The sequence below is a fragment of the Megalobrama amblycephala genome, linkage group LG21 (genome assembly GCF_018812025.1).
Source record: "Megalobrama amblycephala isolate DHTTF-2021 linkage group LG21, ASM1881202v1, whole genome shotgun sequence".
Lineage (NCBI taxonomy): Eukaryota > Metazoa > Chordata > Actinopteri > Cypriniformes > Xenocyprididae > Megalobrama > Megalobrama amblycephala.
This window is the reverse complement of record NC_063064.1, coordinates 13,835,638-13,859,692: the sequence shown is the minus strand read 5'-3', so window position 1 is coordinate 13,859,692 and position 24,055 is coordinate 13,835,638. Positions and strand designations below refer to the sequence as shown.

The following is a 24,055-nucleotide window of genomic DNA, read 5'->3' as shown; positions in this document are numbered from 1 at the left end:
GTAACATGCTGCAGCTCTACCCACCTTTCTCTGGATCTCCCACACGTTTATGAAGTTCTTGCAGAGTTGAGCTCCTAATATGTATTCTCCGTTCAAGACTGTTAAAGACCTGGAGGAGGTGTTACCCCCGCGATAGGACAAGAACTCTGCCCCGGAATGAGGGTCGAAAACAGCACAGTTAAACAGCTGTCCCGCTGAATCTGCGGACAGAACTATCTCTGCGGGCGCCGACATGTTGGATAGACAAAGCGCGATTATTTTGGAAGGCGACGAGGGGCGGGTTTGTGAAACGTCATTTCCGATCAAGTAAGAGGCTCTTGGGTATTGCTGTTTTATCAAAGTTATAGAAGTCGTGAGCTTTATTTACAGTCTTTGGTCGTGAGTGAAAGGGGATTTTTGCTGTTGTCAGACTCAAGTGTAAAGTTTTCACGTATTTATATTCTGAGTTTATGAAACGTTTTTGAAAAGGATTTGTGTGTTAAGGAAAATGAAGTGTGCTACAAATGAAATGAGAATGTAAAAATGGAATCAGCTTAAGGAGTCAAATGATTACTCTTAAGCACCACTTTACTAAAAACCACCCACTTCGAATTAATGATGATCTTGTTTCATAGTATCTCCATCTTGCGTGTTCACATTGTTGTTTGTTTGTTTGTTTGTTTGTTTTGTTTTATGCAATCTTTTGAACAATGAACATACAAGTCAAATAACATATCAATTACATCAAATCAAATGATAAACAAATAGGCCCATAATAAATAATAAAAGAAGAGGAAGCAGTAGCCTAAGCAATTTATTTATTTAAGGCTTCATCAAAATATAATTTACTTTTTTTTTTCACTTTGTTATTTATTGTTTCTTTTAACGTGTACAAGTAGGCTAGTGACTTATTTCTATTTTAAAATGAGTACAATTTTAGTTCACTCCTGTCCCAATTCTTTTCACTCTCATTTACATTTGTGGATAATGAATTTTCCATATATAATGAGTAAATTCACAATATACTAAATTTCGAAGTTGCCAGTATTATCATAAAAAATAAGACACTTTTCTTTGTGTTGTAATTCATTGTTAGTGCTATTTTAGTAACAACAAAAAAGCAAGATTACACTAAATAGTTGTGTGTGAATACAACCATAAAATAAATGGACAATACTCTCATTTCCCTCTGTATAGAAAATGCATTTCAAGTCATATCTTTTCAAAACTTTGCAATTGCCTGTTATACAAGATAAACAATGACAAGACAATCTTAAATGATACCTCTCTAATTTTATTAGTGATACAAAATTTCTTGAGATTTTAAAGGTTTCTTTCCAATTGACATCTTGAAATTGTGATCTCCAAAATCCAATAGCTAAAGGAACAGTGAAAATTTGAGATTATTATTTCATTTTTTGTCTTTTTAATTTATACCTTCTAGTTTAGGACTAAGATCTAAGTTCGGTTTTTTATCTATATCATTTCCTAGCAATTTCATAAGTTCTGAGGGAATGGCATTGATTACCATATATAGGCTACTCCTTGACAGGTATATAAAATAAAAATCTTCCTAAAGATTTTGAATAAGTAAGGCCCAGTCCACATGTACACTAGTATTTTTATACTAAACAGAGTTTTTCCTCCATTTTAAAAAATGAAAACACATGAAAACACAAAAACATGCTATGAAGCGCTGTCAAGAGCATTGTCAAACCAACAGGTGGCGATATAACCCTAACCATGAAGCCATGTTGGCCAATCAGAAGTCTGGAAAAAAAGGTAATTACCAGTTCCAACGTCACAAACCAAAATCTCTGGTTTCACCAGCTACATGACAACACTGTAAATGGAGTTTCTAAAAATCTTCACCCTGGTAGGAGTTTTACTACATATAAAGAAAAAAATATTTTGTTGAATGCAGTTTGCCTTTTTTACTACCATTTTAAAATTTTCTTGGGTTAAATTAAATTTTTGCTTGCATTCATTAATATTCACTTGTGTGTGCTTATACAGTGGGGGAAATAATTCTTTGATCCCCTGCTGATTTTGTTAGTTTGCCCACATATAAAGAAGTGGGCAATAATTTTTATGGTAGGTTTATTTTAAAGGTGCAATATGTAAGATTATTGTAGTAAAATATCCAAAAACCACTAGGCCAGTGATATATATTTTGGTCCCAACTGCCTTGAGATCATTTACAAGCTCCTCCCGTGTAGTTCTGAGCTGATCCCTCACCTTTCTCATCATCATCCTTATCCCATTTGGTGAGATCTTGCATGGAGCTCCAGACAGAGGGCGATTGATGGTTTCTTTGTATTTCTTCCATTTCCGAATAATCACACCAACAGTAGTCTCCTTCTAACCAAGCTTCTTGCTGCTGGTCTTGTAGCCAGTTCCAGCCTTGTGCAGGTCTACAATCTTGTCAAGTCGTTTTCATTTCACAATACGGATTGTTTCAAAGCAGCATCACAGTCATAATAGGAAAATTAATGGACAGGGATTGTTTTGGCTTTACAGCAGCTCCAAGCAAAAGTTATTATCGAGCTAAAGTAGGTTTTTTTAAAGTAGGGGTGGTGGGGGTGGGGTGGTATTCGCCCTGGAAACCTCACGCAGGTGCAGGGAGAGGAGCGGACGGAGGTCTCCAGGGCGGGTCCAGGAGTTCAGACAGCCATGACGGGTCAGGGGCCATGGGTGGCCATGGCATTGCCGAAACCCCGCCCATGAGTTCTCCAACCACGAGTACTTGGGCCCCCCGGCCCCCGGCGGCGGCTGGGAACACTGGTTCTGCCAAAAAGTCTATTAACCATTCCGCCTCCTTTGGCGACTCGTGGAAGCCTGGAGCTGGCTCGTGGAAGCCTGGCTTCTTGGGCCATCTGGACCTTTTAGAGGACTTCTTTTTGGGAGGCCTGGGATGAGGGTCTGATTGGGCCATCGAGGAATGCCCACTGGAGCGATATGTGGAGGAAGTCAGTGGCTGGTGAGCTGGCCAGGTCGCCTGTGTTTCTGAGAGTGCTGGACAAGGAGAATACGACTTTTTGAACCTCTTGAATTTCGAATTCGGAACCATTAAGGAAGAGAATCAAATTAATAGACTCGACTAGGGAAAAGAGGCGTTCGGGTTCAATATAGCGAATCGTCTCCTCGTCCAGACCCCTCAAAAAACAGGTGTTAAGGATTGCATCTGGCCAGCTTACCTTAGAAGAAAGCTCAGCTAATTCCTCCATGTATTTCTCCAGCGGGCGGCCATCCTGTCTGGCTGTCCAGAGCTGGTCCTCCACCGAGAGTTTACGTCCACGCTTCTTTGGAGCTACAGGAATGAGGAAGATACCCATAATCTTTGTGGATGTCCAGCGGTTGGGTCTGTTCTTCTTTTATGTGTGGTGCTGTAGAGATGAGGCTTTACACGGACATCCACAAAATAAGGGTATTTAATCAAAAGTAGGAGGAAGGTTACAGCAAACACACATGTATGCAAACATAAGAACAGAAGAAGAAGGAGTGCAGGGAGATGACGAGGAAGTGAGTGCAGGTGTGGAAACAGGAGGATCATGGGAAATGGAGTCCGGGAACGAAGGGAACTGTGACACACATATAGTCAAGTATAATCACATATTTACTCCTTATTATGCTTTTTTGTTATTTTGATCTTCATTATGTTTCTTTCACCTGTTGAACCCTGTGACATTGAAGTTCCAAGTTTTCTCGGTAAAGAGGGGCTTTGTACATTTGTGGCTGAGTTGGGTTCCTGCCAAATTTTACCAGAACGTAGATGTTCTCAGAATTGATCACACTTTGTACTTTTTCTGCAATAATATTTTGTATCTCTATTCAAATGAAAGGGAATCTTTGAAAAATGTTAACTTTGTTATTCTATTGTTCTGACGAAGGTGTCAACCCACCCTTTTGGGGGGCTATTTTTGGGTGTTTTTACTCCATCTGATAATGTCAATCGTCATGAGACCATAAAATTACCCAATGACTGTTTGGATAGCAGGAAATCATGAAATGTCACAAAATTTCTTTAAATCCTCCAAAACAACGGAAAAGTTCACTTTGACCTTTTCTTATCTATTCAAACAAGACCTGGAAGGGTGTGATGTAAGTTTTTCCAATCTTAATGTATGAAACCTGGCTCATTCTCTCAATTGGTACCCTTTCCTGCTATCCTGACTTGCATCTTGCTGTCTCATGGCTCCACTTCTAATGATTTTCTTCCAGATTATACTCAGATTTCAGAATGTTCTTATTATAGATGTTAAATTTCTGATTGTTATCTTACCTTTGGGTTTTATTAGATATTTTCATGATCAACTGAAGTTTCGTGTGAGGCTAAATTTAATTGCAATGAATAAATAATTTTTCTTCAACATCATCAACTGCCTGGATCTCATTTTCTCAAGTTTTTGCATCATTAACTTAGTGGCCGCTTAAATTACATATTTTTAACTGAAAACAGAAGACTTTAAATGCGTTCTTGCCATTCATTTACGTGTTTAGACATCCTTTAACGGCTCTTTGATCTTGCCCATGGTGGTGGAGAGATTTGAATGGCAGATACAGATTCTATGGACAGGTGTCTTTTATACACATAACAAGCTGACATTAGGAGTACTTTCTTAAAGTGACGGGACTAATCTGTGTTCGACGTGCACATAAATCTGTAGGAAGCTGAATTCTTGCTGGTTGGTAGGGGATCAAATACTTATTTCAATTGATCATATGCTAATCAATTTATAACTTTATATAATGTGTTTTTTCTGGATTTTTTGGTTGATATTCTGTATGACTATTATTGAAAAATATTAGGATGCAAGTTATTACATTTTTAAATTTCACAATTAAAAAAATCTAGTGTTTGATGATGTCTAAATATTTATTCAAATGCAAAACCTAAAAATAAGTAAGCAGTTATGACCAGCAATACTATTTTGAGCAACTAGACTAGTAGATACATGTATTGTATTTATTTATTTATTTATTTATTTATTTTAAAGAGCCATTCAGGCACCTAGTGTGTAAACCCTGGCATTACAAATGAAAATTATTATTCTCCAGCCACAAAATAACTCTAATTTTCCTCTTTGCACTGGAATTTAAAACCCTTTTCTTAAATGTAACCTTTAACTAATTGTAATATAAATAATAAAAAAAAATTTTTTTGGTTAAAAATGATCCAAAATAAATTTTTGAGCAAGTACATAACCAGCCAGTGTTCAAAACTATCTCATTATCTTAGCTCGATTCACAACGGTAAGCTTGTAATAATGTTTTATAATAAGAGCGACATGGTGGATTTCCGTGGGAAATTCGAGCATGCAGCAGTTCTTCTGTGCGTCATTACGTCACGTCCGTAAACAGAAAGGAAGGAGTCCAGGCTAGTCGGTTTTTCATGTCAGGATGCTGCCGGTAGCGGATCATTTATAGCCTTTTCTCACAGCAGCTGAAATAATTAAACGTATCATTTTGATGGTGGATTGTAATCCAGAAAGATCCAAATGACAATCATCCATGACAACTGGAGATTCACTCGTAGTCAAAAAGCAAAAGACTTTGGACTGTGGAGTGGCTACAGAAATTGAAATCTACAGGTAACGCTAATATACACATAGTCACGCAATGCTGATGTTGTTAACATTAACAATTTGAGAACAATATAACAGTAATAATAATTTGCACGGTTTGGCATGATCCGAGCTAAGCGATCGTTAGATTTAATCATAGGCAGCACGATTTATTGTAGACCTAATGCTTTTTTCCTCAGTTGGTCAGAACAAAAGTGGCAGACATGTTACTTACTTGTTCAGATGATATTTTCCAGTGAAAATTCTTATATTGGTCATACTTGCAAGACGTAGAATCTGTGATTCTGAAGTACAGTATCCACACCAGTGATTGACAGCAAACATTAGATTCATCCGCCCTGACGAGCTGTGCCGAGGCACAACGCACGTACAGATAACTATTCTGCGTATGACTGCAATTGCAGGTTACAAACAAGAGATGGCGACAAAGAGGAAAAATCATCACAGACTGCAGCTTTAAGTGGTCATTAATTGGCCATTATTTTTGCACAAATGGCCTAGTATTTAGTAAGCCTACCAAAAGATCTCCTCAAAATCTTAAATAAATACTACTGATCTAAAATATAGAACATTTATTTAATTGAAAAAAGAGTTAAGGTGTATGCTCACATTTGACCACCGAGGTGTGACCAATAAGTAAGGAATACCTGAGGGTTAAATACAAGAAAAACTAACATTAATTTTAATGTTGCCTCTCCATCACTAAATGTCGTTGACGTAATAATCAATGCACAGTATGCCATAATGTTTACCAAAAATGGCAGGAAATACATGTATAGTGAAGTTGCTGTCTTCCATTTAAATCTATTGACAGTGCTGGTTTGTAATGAACCACATGACGTAACCTTATTGCGGCAACGCCGGCGAGATCAAAGCATATCGCAACTCTCTTTTTCAGTGGCCCTGGCTTTATCCGAGTCACTACAGTGATCTGTTATGCCACATTAAGTGCACCAAAACGGTGTTTATTGTTTAAATTTCTTATTAAAACTTACAAAAATATCAAAAGCAGGGTTGACAATTTGGCGTGAGATTTAGCCTACTTGGGCAGAGTGAGAGCGTGACAAAGCCCGAAATGGCAAATGTGTACGAGTTGGCAACCCTGCTGCAGGAAGTGGTATATGACTGTGCTAGCTTTGTGAGTGTTGATGAAAGCTACTGTATCTATTGCATCTATGCTTTGATCATCCTACTCAGTATGATCCGGATGTAGTGTTTGATAAAAATCTGATTAATCTATAAAATAATTTTTTGTTTGTTTTGTTTTATTTAAAAAATAGAGGTTCTTTGTCTGTTCTTCATCTTGATGTATTGCATGTTCAGATATTCATTCAACAAAAATGTTGGCAGGGAAAGAGTAATAATGTAGTCAATTTGCAAATATATATTAAAGTAATTTAGTATCATTATTGACTAAAGTTATAGGACTCCAATTCTCTACATTAAGTAAATCTTTACCCGGCTTAGGAATCAGTGTAATCAATTCCTGTAACATAGTTGACAACATTAGTTTTTGGCAATATTTTCCAATATTTCTTAGAATATTCACATTTGAAAGTGGAGGCAAAACACTGTGTAGCAGGAAAACAAACCTGCTTTTTCTCATGAAGTGAAACGAGCTTCCCCTGCTGCTCTCGTGTTGTGGCTTGTGGTGATGCAGTAGTCAGCATCTCATTCTGCCCCAGATAGACACAAATTAAGCCCTCATGTATCTAGTCTAGATGACTTCAAACACAATGACTGTTAGTGTTATTAAACTCAACGCGGAGCACCGCGCAGAAACCGATCATATGCGCGCTCCGCCTGTATATCATAATAACAATCGTATTTTTCATGTGTTCGTATTCAAACTCCAGTTCTGACCGCATCGCAGGCAAAATACAAACAACACATGTGCTGCTGTGCTGAAGGAAACAGCCTACATACGGCTCACGTGTTTGAACGCAGCTAGAGCAGGCAGAGGTGAATGAGCCACACTTTTGTGACATTTGAATTCTCCGCTGTAATGCGATCTCACGCGAACATATTTTCCATTTGTGCTGGTAGATTACAGCAAAACAATCCACATGCACACAAACCTCTGCTCCGGTCGCGTCGCAGGAAAACACATTGTGATGTAGCACTGAGGAAACAAACACCAATGATATGTCTCTGAATGACAAGAGATCGAGGCAAGAGAAGTGATACTTCCTCATGCATAATACCGCAATTATAATATAATGCATACTACAGCGCAGTGATTGGATTAAATTAGCTTTATGTCATGAATATATATGTCGAGAATCTACGTCAGCATGTTCGAAAGTACACAATGTCAGATTTTGTGACATTGCTCCGACTCAGCTTTTCATAAGGAAGACAGAAATTGCTCTGAAAAATGCAAAAATAACCATTTTTCACTTATGAATAACATTGATGAGTACCTTTAGTGTTTTCAATGATGTGCAGCCTATACATATCTGTTTACATCTCAAAAAAAGTGTTTTGGAGTTTCATGACCCTTTAAGCTGTGGCAACAGCTGGACTGTAACTAGGCAGGAGACATAAACCTATAAAATGCATTTCACCCTATATGTATGTTTACAAGTGCCCTGCTTCCTTCAAAGTCCCCACTTCAAGGGCTCTGCCCTTCAGAGTGAGTAGGGCATAGAGATGCTCACTTGGAATTTGCCCTGTAACTGACTGTCATAACACTTTGAATGCTGGCCACTGACATCACTGCCATTATATGATAGGCTGAGGTGTCTTACATGATCCAAGTTAGCTGTTACGCTTTTTTTCCAATGGTAAGAGCCGCAGATGCTCTCATCTCCATATAAGATGACAATCTCTAGAGTGGAACACAGTATGATCCAGAAAATGGGACATTTAAATAAAATTATCTCAAGAAGTTATTTCTTATTGTGCATAAACGCACATCCTGATATTGCTGAGTTAGATGCGTTCCTGGGTCAACATATTTTGTTGATCCTGGAACAACATTCTAGTCTGAAAATTTAGTCTTAACCCTATTCCTACCCCTAAACCTAACCCTACCCATAAGTTATCCCAAAAATCAGAGGGAAATGATGAATAACAGTGATGTAGAAGCACCAATTCATGATTTTAAGCCCAAACTTGACATAATCTGTAAACTTGTCCTTCAAATCTGATTGGTTGATTTGAATGTTGTTCCAGGATCAACAAAAATGTTGACCCAGGAACATGTTGAACTCAGCAATATCAGGTTATGCGTGCATGCACGGTCAAATGGAATCAAAATAATGTCAAAATGCCTGTCATGGTGAGTATTCACATAAACAGTCAGTTATGTTTTAAGTGAATATAAACAGTTCAGAAAAAACGAATGTGTAACAGAATAATGAATCTGTGCGTCAGGTCTTAAAGTGACAGCACCCTAATATTACTGCTCCAAATTATAAGATATTAAAAATGTATATGGCATTTTTTCCCCATGGTATCGATGTCAAAATTGACATTGAAAATGCTGAGTGGCTAGTAACTTTGGAAAACCAAGCCCTGATTATCAGTGTACACTGTAGAACTATTAGGAATCTTTTTGGCATTGCAATGGTTGGAAGAAAATAATCAGAACCAAAATGTCACCATAGTTTCTGACAGTTTATCCGCATTGTCAAGTATACAATCTGGGAAAACATGCAGACAAGACATCATTTATCAAATACTTCATCTGCTTCTCAAACTCCATATTAGGGGGCTGGATGTCTCCTTCCTTTAGGTTCCTGTCCATGTAGGGGTGGAAGGAAATGAGACCGGATAAGTCACTCTGTTATGTAATGGTGGTAGATCAAACACGACAGGGGAAGAGTAAAGTAAAATAAGTCTTTACTTGATAATCCACAGGGAGAAACACAGAATCCAGAGCAGAACATACACCAACACATCACTTTCCACAAACGAGACCCGACAAACAACTGAACACAAACAGGAACTTAAATACACTGATGAATTAACTCAAATTACAAACAGCTGTGATGAATGTGATTAGTGTCCATGGTGACCGATTGTGGCGGGAAACTAGAACAAAAGAACACGTGACAAATGAAAACAAACTAAAAGTCCACGTGGCATGTGAATGTGACATATCGCCCCCTCCCGGAAAGGCGCGTCCTCGCGCCGAGGAGAGATGGAGAGATGTAGATGACGATGTAGGAGGTGGGCGGCCTACAGGGAGGAGGCAGGAACCAAAAGTCCAGGGTGGAGATGATGGTGGAGTGATCCAGGGTGGAGCCTTGAGCAGAGGCAGATGTTGCGAGCTGACCCAGGCCACAGGTGAGACTGTGTCCCATGGCGGCGGCGCAGGAGGGAGGAGCCATGGAGCAATGATCACTGGAGCCTTGACTGGGACGACTGGAGGCGACGGAGACACCGATGATGAAGCCCACCGCAAAGCCAGAGAGCCGATGTAGTGTAGAGACTTCGAAGATCTAGGCGGCCGCGACGTAACCGTAGTGACGACCCCCTGAGATGGTGGTAGAGATCCGGAGGGCTGAAGGCAAGCAGGAGCGACTGAGGGCGGAGGTGGAGCCTGAGGGAGGGAGGAGCTGGCCGAAGATGAAGGGGTGGTGGGCCAGAGTGTAGCGACCGGCCCATAATTCCGTGGTGTAGGTGTAGCCGACCCAGGTGGAGCCGACGTACTGAGGGAGTTCTGCGAGGCTGAAAGTCCGACGGTCTCTGCCGACATCGAGGGAGGAAGGAGCATAGGCGCAGGAGTTGGGACGACAGATCGAGGAGGACTGGAACGTGCAGAGGCAGAGGGCAGAGCCAAGGGCTTCTCACAGCCATGACGAGATGACTACCAGAGGGCCCGAGATGTAGCCTCACCACTGAGAGGAGGCGCTGAGGGACTGATGGGAGGCATCGATGATGGGACGACAGGATTAGTTGGGGACTGGGGACTGGGGAGGACAGTCCAAAACACAAAACAGTCCAAGGTTCACAGGGTTGGACGGAACCAGCAGGGAGACGGACAGTAGGGCTTGATAATTAACTGACCGAATCACAGGACACCAGCAGGAAAAACAAAACACAAACTCACAAAAAAACAAAACAAAACACTACAACAAAATCACACCGCAACTGTTTTGGTTGGGTCTTCGTTATGTAATAGTGGTTGATCCTGGTATCATTTAAAGCCCTTTAAAGCTGCACTGAAACTGTAATTTTGACCTTCAACTGTTTGGAGGCCATTGAAGTCCACTATAAGGAGAATAATCCTGGAATGTTTTCATCAAAAACAGATATTGATAAGATGATAACTTAAAGTTATGACCAATAAATGGCTATTTCTTTTCGACTGAAGAAAGACATGAACATCTTGGATGACACTGAGGTGAGTAAATTATCATGAAAATTTTATTTGAAAGTGACCTAATCCTTTAATTATACCAGCTGCTGTGAGAAAAGGCTATAAATGATCCACCACATGCAGCATCCTCACATGCCATACTAGCTGGGAATTCTTCTTCATGTAAACAGACACAGTGTTGCCAATTGCTTTCAGCTGAAAGTAGCTAAAATCGAGTCCACTGATCTATATTAATTAAACATATCAGTAGGCGAGTCACGGAATCTAGATAAGTTTGGTCCAAGAAGTTGCTAGATTTGTCACTAGGCTTTTGAAAAAGTCTCAAAAGGGACGGGGAAGTCGTTAAATCTAGTGACAAAATTGCTAAATTGGCAGACGTGACACAAAGACGAACGGCTGCATGCTTGAATTTCCAGCCGAAACTTATTTTAATAAAATATTATAACAAGCTTACCGTTTTGAATCGGGCTAAGGTAAGGAGATAGTTATGAACACTGGCTGGTTATGTACTTGCTCAAAAATTGATTTCGGATCATTTGTTAACCAAAAAAAAGTTAAGGACTGCAGCTTTAAACAAGAGGCAGTCTTGTACTGGAATGTGTTGTTTTTGAAATCATGCTGAGTGTAGATGCTGCTGTTATCAGGCTTGTGCGCTTTCTTTTCACAGACGAGCGTTTCAATCTATCGCTTAACACTGTTGCGGAGACACTCTATTCATAAGATGTGTCGCTGCTCTTGATATACTATCACTGATGAACATCTTTGAATTTAATGAGAAAAAAATACATTTAGAACCTAGAACCTATTAGAACCTTTGACACACTTAACAAAAGTTTTACCACCAGATCTAAGGCACACGATCGTTAAAGCAGATTTATTTAGCCTATTTATTGACTGACGAGAGGAATCTCGGGATAAACAATATATTGTATTATAGCAGATTTTATTTTTAAGGATGAAACTATAATGTTCAACATGACTTAAAATGTCAGTAAATAAAATTCAAAGTAGCCTACTATTGCAACTGAACATTAATTATTGTACATATCTGATAGAGCATTGTATTACTTTTTTGTTGTTGATTGATTGTTTGTTTGAAAGTCGTGTGTAACTTCTCTGTGTGTGTGTGTGTGTGTGTGTGTGTGTGTGTGTGTGTGTGTGTGTGTGTTATTTTTTTCCCCTCCCTCTCTAATCAGTATATTCTAGAAGCTCTTTCATCAGATTTTTATTAAACAAGTCGACATAGTGATGATTGAAAGGTTACTCACATTAAAGACTGTCTTTTATCAGGTCACAATTAAAGAGTCAACATTGTAATTTTATTCAAAAATAGCTTTCAAAAAGTCATGAATTTTCCATTAAAAAAAACAAACACAAAAAAAAACAGACAGTGGTAAAACAGTGTGATCAAATTTCCAAATAGCTCTTTGGCATATTAGCCTGGTTACTTTAAACAAAATAAATACAATTCTGAAACATCTAGACTGTAAAATCCATATATTTTTTGTAATAAAAAATAACTAAAGAAAAAAAAGTTACCACCAATGAAGTACAGCATACATTTGTTGAATAAGGTGAATAAATTGTCCATGTGGTCAACCAATAATTTTTACGTGCCACCAAACATTTTTGCAACACAAATACCTTCATTGACTACATATTATCATGAATTTTGCGTTGTCACTTCGCATTCCAAATGTAGATTTATATGTGCTTCAAGTCCAGGGTTACAAGTGCACCTGAGCAGTGTCCTCAGAACAGTGTTGCACCAAAACATGTACCCAAATAATCCATCATCCAGCCTTCCTCTCGTCTCTGAGAATAAACCAGAGTCTCATTAATGCACAGGATACTGATTCCTTATCAAAACAGACAAAACAGAGACTGTAATCAAGTTAAATATTCTGAATATGACTAATTTAAACTTACATGGTACCAAAAGCAGACTGATGCAAACAATCATGGCCAGTGTAACACGACTTGTGGTGATTCCTTGGACTCCGCTGTCATTGGGTTCAATATATATGGGTTCATGTCCATGGTGGTCTTTGCACTTTGCGCTGTGATCAAATGACAAAAAACATTTCAGCAACAAAATGTGGTAGTTTAATCTCATCAGCAACAATAAATGTGCTGTAATGCAAGATTTTTCCAGGGTATTTTCACACTGCATGCTTTATATTCCGAGTTAGACATTTAACAAATGCTTTTTTATAAAATGCTTTATAAAACAAGAACTCTTCCAAGAGTGATGAAATGAAGTTAGAAGCAGTGGAAGAGATGTTGTATGACTTACAGTTGCCTGTCTAAATATTGCTTGGTGGTCTCGCAGACCTGTGACTGTTTCTCTGCGGCAGTTTGGAGCTGTTTGGAAGCGAGGTGAAAAGCCTCACAAGATGCCAACTCCTGGGCCTTCAGGGTCAAATTGTGCTCCAGGGCTTCAATATGGTCTGAAATGATAATGGAAAAACTCTCTTCAGACATTAGGCTGCAACTCATAATGTTTTGTACTCAATTCTTTTATGTAATGCCATAGTATGTAGCTCCTCACAATGTTAGCACTCCTCTTCAAACACTCCTCAAACAATATTCCAAACATTCTTTGAAAAAAAAAAAAAATCCATTGGCTTATAAGGCAATGTCTAGGCACAGTGTAACTTATCAGTTTGTTTCTTAAAAGGGGCCTTGATGATGTCAGAGCACTATTTTCAGTCGTAGCTGGTAGCTGGCTGGTGTTGTTCGCTTGCTGCTTTGTCTCAAATTTGACACTGGTGTTAAATTATGGCCTTGGTGTGAAACGTTTTTTTAGACATCACACCTATCCTGTTTTGTGAAAAGTTTTTCCAAAGCCAACTAACTTTTTCCAGGTAACCACATTATCAAGCGTGTAAAAGGGTTGAGCAAGGCGATTTTAATCAGTGCAGTCTCTCTCGCTTTTGTATTCCCTGTTATTTTCATATCTCATGCATTCAGGAGTTGTTTCCTGCAGTTGTTTAGTGGGCCAGGAAATCCTTTGCAAATTAAACAATATTCTGGACTTGAAATTCTTAATATAAATTTTGGTAAACAGAACTGTTCCCTGCTGAGAAAAACAACCTTAGATGGTTTTCTGGTCAAATATGTAATGGTCCAATTTGGTTTGAGTTGATCGTAGCTTCTAAGATGGTTTATGATGTTCTTAACTAGTTTAAGACGGTCTCCTAGCCTGGTCTGGTTGTAGATAGTTCCCACCCTGGTCAAGCTGGTCTAGATGTTGTCCGAGTCAGGTCAAGCAGGGGTTTTAACTGGTTTAACTGGGCGGCCAGCTGGTCTCCCATTCTGACCAGCTGAAAACCACCCAACATATCAGTCTGGGAAACATGTTAAGGCCAGAAAACTATCTTAGGCTGGATTAAGCTGGGTTTTCAGAGGGGTTATACCAAAATAATGATAGAAGGAGCAGCAAAATCCTTGAAATGTTGTTATCTTGACTCAATTGTAGAATACATGTACACTACCATTCAAAAGTTTGGGGCCAGTAATTTTTTTGTTTGTTTGTTTGAGATAAATTAATTTTTTTTTTTATTATTCAGCAAGGGTGCATTTAATTGATCAATTGTGACATTATAGACTTTTATGTTTTCATTAAAAAAAAAAAAAAAACTATTTTAAATAAATTCTGTTCTTTTAAACATTCTATTCATCAAAACAAATCTGAAAAAAATGCATCATGGTTTCCAGCACAACTGTTTTCATTATAATTTCATTGGTAATAATAAGAAATGTTTCTTGAGCACCAAATTAGCATATTAGAATGATTTAGAGAGCAGTAATGGCTGCTGACAATTCAGCTTTTCCACCACAGTAATGAATTACATTTTAAAATATATTAAAATAGAGTGAACATACTTTAAAATAAAGTTATAGTTACTTTAAATTGTAACAATATTTCAAAATATTATTTTTTACTCTATTTTTTACTCTAAGAGACTTCTATCATAAACATCTTTAAAAATATTACTGACCCCAAACCTTTGAACAGCAGTGTAATTTTTACTTATATTGAACTTGACAAAGTTTTCTGTGAACATAATACTTAAATGAACATTTGAAGTATATATAAAAACCAATCTAACCAAAAATAGAAGAGTTTTATAGGAATGGTACTGCTAGTTTGCTCTCTTCATGTTATTATAACTGCCGCTGTAGATAATTCCATCTCACAAACAAGACCTGCCTATTTGTTGTCTCTTCCGAGTTTCTATGGTTACATGGGAAAATGCTTCTAAGAATATCGTCTGAGGGAGAGAGCGCTCCTTTCATGGCTTCTCTGATGAGAGGAAAAACTCTGACGTGAATTTTCCTACCTTTCTGCAGGCTGATTTCTGTAGTGAGGTTTCCCTCGATGAGTTTGTATTCCTTAATCTTGCTCTCCAAAATTGTGATGTTTTCAGTCAGAATGGCCTGTGGAGAAACAGAAGGTTAATTAAACATTATTAAACATAATTGAACACAAGTTCATAACCAGGGTGAGGTTCGGCTCTGGATGTTCGCACTAAGACATTAAGGTGTGGCTGTCAGATCTCACGGGCGTGTGAGTGAACACCACCACCTCCAGAGGTCAAAAAAGGCATTTGACATAAACATGGCCACAAAAGAAATCAAGACAGAACCTCGTTTAATACAATATAACGCCCTTAAATAAAAGAAAAAGATTTTGGCAGGAACATCATAACTCCAGAGACAATGTGAACATTATCAGGAATTTTTTTCCAGGAAGAGCTGTGACTGTTATCCTGCCCCCTCATTGGACAAGAGCTGCGTTTAATGTTCAGATCATTTGATTTGGGAGATATTTGCATAACTGTTCTGATTTAACTCAACCTGACCTGTTCACAGCTTCCTGTTGAGGGCTCATTATGTAAAACAAAGCCAGTTTCATGTCTGAGTTTCATAAAATGTTCAAAAATGAAACTTAAAGACATGTTGTTGTTTTTTTTTCAGAGTAAAACATATCTGAGTCATTATAACTCCACAATCTGTTATCTTACTGAGGTTGACACTAAAAGAAACCAAACAAAACAAGAAGATGAACTCACATTTTCTCGCCGGCTGTCATTCAAAGACAAAATCAGTGTCTGTATTTGCTCCATGTTCTGGTCGATTTGCTTCTGTAGGGTAGTCTGGTTCCTCCATCCCTGTCTCACCAGATCCTCGAGGGCTCTTCGGTTTTTGGTCCACTCGACTTTTGCCCCATCATGCCTCTCCGATAGGGCTTGCATTTCCTTGCGACACTGACTGGCTCCTTTCATATCAGGCGAAGTGGCCCATACCACAATAATAATAAGCGAAATGATCGACCACAGAGCCAGGCAGGCGATCACAATGTTACGAGTAGTCTGAGAAGATTTGGAGTTTGCCATCCTGACACGGTCGCTTTCAGGTTGGAGATGTCCGAAAAGAGTGGGCTGGTGGGTGTGAGTCCAGCGAGAGACTCTCTTCTATGTGAAATGAAACTTTTAAAGCCTGGGTTTCCCCTCCAAGCTCAGCTCAGGAAAGGGGAGTGGCTCTGCTCCTGATGTTGGGACCTGCCGTCCAGTTCCTCAGCACTGCAAACACACAGCTTACTGCAACGTGACATCAGTTAGAGGCTATCCTCGCCGTTATGGGGCAAACCAAAAGTCACCTCCCTCCTGTTTTTAGTGAAAGAGTGTGTTTCAGTTTCCATTCCTCTGTACTGGGGAGTGTTTTGGCAGGGTTCCCGGCTCTTGGCAGAGCGGTACCTCTGCTTTTTTTTTTTTTTTTACATTTTTAAGAGACTTGGTGCAGGAGCAACTCAGTGTTTCCTGAACTTTTGCCAAGCATGGAGTGTCCATTGCCCTTTTAGTCACACAAACACATACAGCAGCTTTTCAGAGTTAGAACTGACCTTATGAAATCATCTATTTTTCTCTATATAGATAATATCTGTTGCTCACTTCCTCTTTATGAAGATATAGATACTGGTTTATAGATATTGAATCTTCATAGACTGCACATAAAAGCTCATTAAACAGCAGCAGTTCTGAGCAGTGCGTGCTGGTTTGAGTTAGAACAGACCTTCGAAATTCTGCTGCTCAATGTTTCCTTCGAGTGATGAGTCATCTGTTGGGGGGGTGATTACATTATGCTGAAGTGTTGCGGCTGTTTCCATGGGCCTTGTATTGAATTCCTGTGTTTGAATTATGAACTTTTGCAAGATTCTGGTGCATTTTGAAATAGATTTTGTCAGACTTGGGAAGATTAATAGCATCTGGTGGTTTTGCACAGTTCTAGTGGTGGAAGATTATTTATTGTGTAATGTCATCCATCCATCCATCCATTTTCCAAAACGCTTGTTCTATGGAGGGTCGTGGTTATTTCTGATTCAATTTAATATAAATGAAAAAAGTAAACATTTTATAATTGACTAAAAATAAAGTATTAACCGTAATGCCTACTGTATCATATTTAAAGCTGCAGTCTGTAACCATTTTTGGTTAAAAATGATCCGAAATCAATTTTTGAGCAAGTACATAACCAGCCAGTGTTCAAAACTATCTCCTTAACTTGGCCTGATTCACAACGGTAAGTTTAATAATAGCTTACTCTTGTAAATCGGGCTAAGGTAAGGAGATAGTTTTGAACACTGGCTGGTTATGTATTTTTAACCAAAAAAAAGTTACGGACAGCAGCTTTAAGTAACTAGGAAAGTAATGCATTACATTTACATTTACAACAAAATATTTGACTTAAAGGTGCTAAAGAGGATGTTTTGTTTTATACATTTTTGCAATATTACTTGAAACTGTCTTTACTAACTGATAAAATACTATTTATTAGGTGCACTGAAAGTAATAATATTAATATACATCATCTGTGCATGAGGTAGGACCTTAAAAACATCAGCCAATCGCGTAAACGATTGGTTCTCTGGCTTGTCAATCACTGCCGTGATGTTCCTTGTGAGAGACATGCGCGGATTGGCCATCTGGCTTGTCAATCACTGCCATGACGTTCCTTGTGAGAGACGAGCGCGGCTGCGCGCTCCAGTAACTTTCTACACTCCACAGGCGCTGCATGCAATGTTTTTGTCAGGAGACAGGAGTAACAACTGCAGATTATGAGTTACCTGCGGTGAGTCCGACATAATGAATCCACTAACACAACACAGCGAATGCCGGTGGTAAACAAACACTCGTGTTCCAATACTTGTGCACGAGTTTTGGGAGGCGTTCCTTTGAAATGAGTTGTGAAGGAGGGGGGCTGTTCTTACGCATGCGCTCATTTCAAAAACTCACTAACAAGTCTTTGGATTCTCAGTTGACGAAAAAATCCTCTCTATCACCTTTAATTTTTCAAACTACTGACAATTAATAATTAACAACTATACTTTGTTTACCAATTTCCCATTTACTGACACCTCTTCTGTCCCTATGTTGAGAGAAATTTAAGTGCAGAGGTGTGCGCTGTGTGAGCATGATGGTTATTTTAGTGCAAGATTAAATTTAAGCATGCATTTACTCATTTCATTTCAATTCCGTATTCCTCAAAATTAATAAAAACAGTAAAATGCAAACTCAGAATATTACACAAACCTTCAATAATTAAATATCCTTCATGTATTTAATCATTATTAACCAATGTCTTTGCTGCTGAACTATGATCCAATGATCACTTTAGATAAACATTACATTTTGCTGAAGTAAGAGCATTGAACTTCCCCTGAACTTCCCCTTCCCCCTTGCTTATTTATTTCACTAATGACAAAGTTCGGAGCCCCGCACATGAGATGCAGGAAAAAAGTTATTTGTGCACACGATTTACTAATTCGTTCCCTCGATTTATAAGTCGTGTGCATGATTTGGCAAATCGAGGGAACGAATAAGTAAATCCTGCGCACCATTTAGCCTACTATTTTTTATGTGCGGGGCTCTGTAAAGGGCCTTTACATATGCCATAAATATAACTTCTTTTTTTGTTTTTTGTTATTAAAAACAAACAAGCAAGCCCAGGTGAGAAAAAGTAATGTAACATAACTCATTACTTTAGCTACATAAAAAGTAACTAGGTAATGTAATCAGTTACTTTTTAGAGAGTTACTCATTATTTTTAAAAGTAACTTTTCCCAACACTGATTATGTACATGATTAAAACATTTGATGAAACAAAATATTCCAAGGCACTTAAATAGTTAAACTAAAAAGCCTTTAATACGCTGGGCTAATTCATTAAAACATTAAAAAGTTTGATAAACTAGTTCTGGCTGAAGCCTTCTTCAGGAAACACATCCATTGTTCACTCAAGCATTCTTTAACTATTAGCAAATAGTGAGTCATCAAAACAACTGGTTAACCTGGGGGAGTGTTAACGGTACAAATCAGAATTTGAAATTGAGCCTTGAGTATTCAATGTCTGAAATTAATTTCATATTTTTAAAAATTACTAATGTTAATGGTGATTTATTTACTTCAATTTTCCAGAAATTAACAGATTGTAATACCATTCAGAGCTAATGGTTTTCATCCACCTTGGTTGATTTAAAAATGTTCCTTATGGGCAGTTTCAAAGAATGAAATTCAAAAATGTATTTGTGATTTAGAAAGGGACTATGAAATTCAGTTGCCGGATATAATTAATAGATTTCGACTGAGGAGGTAGTCTATAATTTTGAAATCGAAATTATTAACAATTTCTGTAATAATTTGTGATAGCACTGTAAAAAAAAAAAACATTAATTGATGTGTTTTCTGGAAAAGGGTATCCAGTTGAGTCTTTTATTAATTCTTATGTAATTTTCAGGTAGGAATGTGAATGTGGACATTTTTATATACAGTCAAACAAAAAGGAAATTGAGATTAAGAGTGGCTGAAAATAAACATTCTCCCAATATATATATTTGTTCTAAAGACATGTTGTATCCTATGCCAAGGCATTATAATGAGGTGGTGAAAAAAGAAATATGAAGTCCACACACTGAAAATAACTGCTCCATTAAATTATTTATTCAATGCAACTTTTCGACAAACAGGGGCACGTTCAAACTCAAACCGGTGCGCAGCGTTTTGATACGGTTTCCGGGTTGAACGACTTGTTTCCTGGAAACGGTCGGTGCGTTCCAAACGGGATATATCGCCCTCCGAAGGGCACTTCGGAGTGAAAATAATCATGGCCGCCATGTTGAAGGGTCGTTCCAAACCGAAGTTCTCAAAACTGGCCACTTCAAAGGGCCCTTCGGAATGAAGGATTTCGAAGGGTACAACTGATGGACACTTCGGGCACCTATGATCCTTTGCACAGGGAAGTTCTTTGACGTCACAGAATGGGTACAGGAGGTTATAGGAGTTCGATTTTACCTATAAATGTATATATAGTATTTTTCTATACTACTGTAATATTTATACGAGTTAGATTTGGTACATTATTATGGTCAAAATGACATTGTACTTCAACAAAAATACTTTACAGCTCCCTTTATCAGTCCATTCAAATGTTTAAAATACATAGACACATAGCCTACATGCGATAAACCTAAAATAAATAAATAAACTAACGCTAAACAAATCTACTCCTCTTTGATTGTCTCGTTAAGATGACGCAGAAGTGCGTTCCAAAAGAAGAGTTTTTTTGACCCCTACACCCTTCATCCCTTCGAAGCTCTCACTCCGGAGGGTAAACCCTTTGAAGGGATTAGGGCATAGGGATGAGCTCTTCCGAATGGAACGCAGGGGGTGTGCAACGGGTTTGAGATACGTTTCCTCTTGTTTGGTGGGTGTGTCAGAAATGTCAGCCCAATCACCGGCAACATGTATATAAACCACGCGGTATTAAAGAAACAGCTCGTAAATGTAATTAACACCATAATAAATTCACAAAAGCAAGTTGTTTGCACATGTTTATTTACATTAATGGCAAAATAGTTTTTTTTTTTGTCGGGGCTGAATGCAGCCCAGGTCTTCATCAGGGCTGTGTTCAGCCCCGACAAAACGTTGCAAAACGTTTTTTTAAACAGAAACGGTGGTGCGTTGAACACCCCATTCTGATGACGCAAGAGTTGCAACTATGGCAGCTGAGAAGGCCATACTTTGTGTTCTTTTTGAAGAATTTTCTGAGCCTGATGAAATCGGTATATATACGTGTTTAATACTGCAAAATACGCTCAATATTACAGTCACTGCCCTTGCCGTCCAGAATAAAAGAGAACATCCCAATCGAGTGAAGGGATTTGTGGAAACTGTGGTTCCTAATTATTGTGATCCAACATTTGCATTTGTTTATGAAAGTTTATGAAAGTATCACTCCACAATACAATAGCAAAATATAGAAGTATAGTATTTTTATGTTACATTAATCAGTGTCTAGCACATCATCCTAAGGAAAAGATATGGACCAGAAGACATTGCAAATAAATTATATTTAGACAGACTTAAATAAATTCCAGATCTATAGCTACTTGTGTTCTTATTATTTAAAGTTATTTTACATAAATACATGTGCAAACAATATACTTGCTCTTGTGAATTTATTGATGTTAATTACATTTACGAGCTGTTTCTTTAATACCGCATGGTTTATATGCATGTTGATGCTGAATGGGCTGACATTTTGACCCAACAAACAAGTGAAAAAGTATCTCAAACCTGTTGCACACCGTTTCCAGGAAACATGTCGTTCAACCCGGAAACCGTAGCAAAACGTTGCACACCGGTTTGAGCTTGAACGTGCCCCAGGCACAATATGTGGAATACAAGCAACTCTTTATAGTCAACAGGTGTTTATGGAATTACATTTGTTCCAAAAATAATGAACGTAACTTTTCAAGAAAACTAATAAAAATATAAATTGAAACTGAATAAAATGTCTTTGAAACTTAAACATTTTGCCTGCGATTTATTTTTTTGACTTTGTTTTTAATACACTGCATGTTTTGCTAACAGTTTCTTTTCTTTCTTTCACTGATCTTTACTTGCAAAAGCATTTCCAGAGTTTTCATTTATGCTTCTGAAGTTTTCGTTTACGATCCCAGAGTTTTCGTTCATCTTTCTGGCACAAATCTCTCGCGGGGGCGGGGCCAGCAGTGGTGTGTTCTCATTGGCTACTGAGTTTTTGATTGACAGCTTCTACTTGACCTGGAAGTGAAGTGTTGTGTTTACATGTGTGGAGGTGAGCGTCTGTAAGCAGCTTCTTATTTCATTTTAGTGATGTAAAGATAGGCGTTTTTATTATTTTATCTGTAGCTGCTGCTACTATAGTGAGATGATTTCTTAGGCCTAGCACAGACGAATGATATAATCATCATTATCATCAATCATCGTCGTTATCTGGATACTTGCGGTAAGTCAGTATTTTTTTACGTTTACAAAATCAATATAAGTAACATTACTTGCTTTTGCTTTTTCAGATGGAGAGGTATTTTAGAGCTCATTTAGAGCCCACTTTATACAGCAGTGTTGTCTTGATTTAACCCAATCATTACAGGATCTGGTTATGTACTGTACATACAGCCTTGGATTAGATCATATTTAAAGGGAAAAAGGTAGTCTTTAATAATAATACATATAAAGTACTGTGCAAAAGTCTTAGGACACCATTAGATGTTGTTTTAGCAATGGTATAGTGACCATATAATTTTTTTTTTCATACTTCTTATTAGAATATGACCAGGAAATACTTTAAATTTGTAAGCATTATTAAAAAACAGAAGAAAAAAAAAGACTTCTACAGGCTAAAGTGGCAAGTATTTAGTGACCTCTCCTTACACTTGAGTTAATAGTGAGAACCTGGCTCTCTCAAACCTAAGTGCAATGGAAAATGACTGGAAGGCCAAGAAAACTCAAAATCTGATCAGAAGTTTCTCCTTTGAAAAAACTGGAAGTCTAGGAGGTCACATTAAATACTGATTTTTGTTTATAGAATCCATTTTGTTCTGATTTTTTTGTGTGCATATTTCCTGTATTTTCTGTTTGCATTGTAATAAAGATCAAAAAATAAACATGGGTGGTCATTAAAACATTGCTAAAACAACAAAGCTAAGACTTTTGCACAGTACTGTATGGCCAAATGCAAAACCTAATACATGAAAGTAATTATGGCTGAAATTATATATAATTTGTTTGAAATATTTTAAGTCTGCATAATTTGTTATGTGGGAATTCAAAGCAGTTTGTATTGTTAGATTATAATACATCTGATTTCTTATTTTCCAGGGAGTGGAGCAACTTTTCCATTAACAAAATTCTGATGCTGACCCAGAGGAGGGAGTGGTAGCCCAAGAGATCCACTGTCCCCATCAGACAAGAATCTTATTTTGTTCAGACACATCACCTTTGACTGACTGGGATCTTGATCTTCAGACACCTGATATTATGCAAATATTTTAATTTTTTTGGAGCTCTAGATTTAAACAAGACACAGTTCACAAACACACAAGAGGTTGTACTTTATTCTTATTAGTCCATACTGATCTTGGATTAGCATACCAACAACATATGAATGTTAAAGTGATAGTTCACCCCAAAATAATTCTCATATATTTTACTCACCCTCATGCCGTCCATGATGCATATTACTTTCTTTCTACAGATAAACATGAATTAGGAGTCACAATTGAAACTGTTGATGATTGTTAAAAAGAAAATCTACTTTTATATGTTAGATGATAATGTTAACTAAATAAAATAACTAAATAAAATTATTAGAATGATAAAAAAATGGCAACAAGATCATTCTTTGTGTGGAGTACTGAAATGCCCTTTGAGGTCTATACCGTCTTACAGCAAGCCACGACTGTTATTTTCATATTGTTTGAATCCTTCAGAATTGAGTGATCATTAATTGTGATGGTGTATGTGCATATGCTAACAATGGGTAGAGTGATGGCCATGGTTGCCAACCTTGATTACCTGGTTGGAGTGAGACTTTTTTGACGGCTGAATATATACATGTATATGATACTAGTATTCTCTTTAAATTGTAACAGCACAACCTAATCAGACCCAACAATAGAGAAGAATCATCAGAAATAATCAAATATTCTCCGAAAACACTGGACATTATGCAATATTTTCAGTATTATAACCTTTAATGTACAATTAAACCTCAAGACATTAATTTTCTCTCGCGTTTGATCTCTCACGCTCCTAAAAGTTTATGTCGACAAAGTAGA

At 37.8% G+C, this 24,055-nt stretch overlaps 3 protein-coding genes across 3 annotated transcripts in view; all 3 read right to left on the bottom strand.

Annotated features, from left to right (window-relative positions):
* The window catches only part of wdr18 (WD repeat domain 18), a 97,326-nt gene extending 97,042 nt beyond the window's left edge, over positions 1-284 (bottom strand). Inside the window, exon 1 of the mRNA XM_048172276.1 lies at positions 25-284. Coding sequence (XP_048028233.1) covers positions 25-234 — 210 coding nt within the window. The 5' untranslated portion in view covers positions 235-284. The remainder of the gene's footprint in view (positions 1-24) is intronic.
* magi1b (membrane associated guanylate kinase, WW and PDZ domain containing 1b) overlaps positions 1-24,055 on the bottom strand; it is a 1,153,738-nt gene that overhangs the window by 702,839 nt on the left and 426,844 nt on the right.
* On the bottom strand, positions 12,191-16,589 carry si:ch211-1a19.3. Its single transcript, XM_048172289.1, has 5 exons — positions 15,972-16,589; positions 15,240-15,336; positions 13,190-13,343; positions 12,823-12,953; positions 12,191-12,708 (listed from the first exon to the last, which is right to left on the bottom strand). Coding segments are annotated over exons 1-5 (708 nt in total). The 5' UTR covers positions 16,296-16,589; the 3' UTR covers positions 12,191-12,706.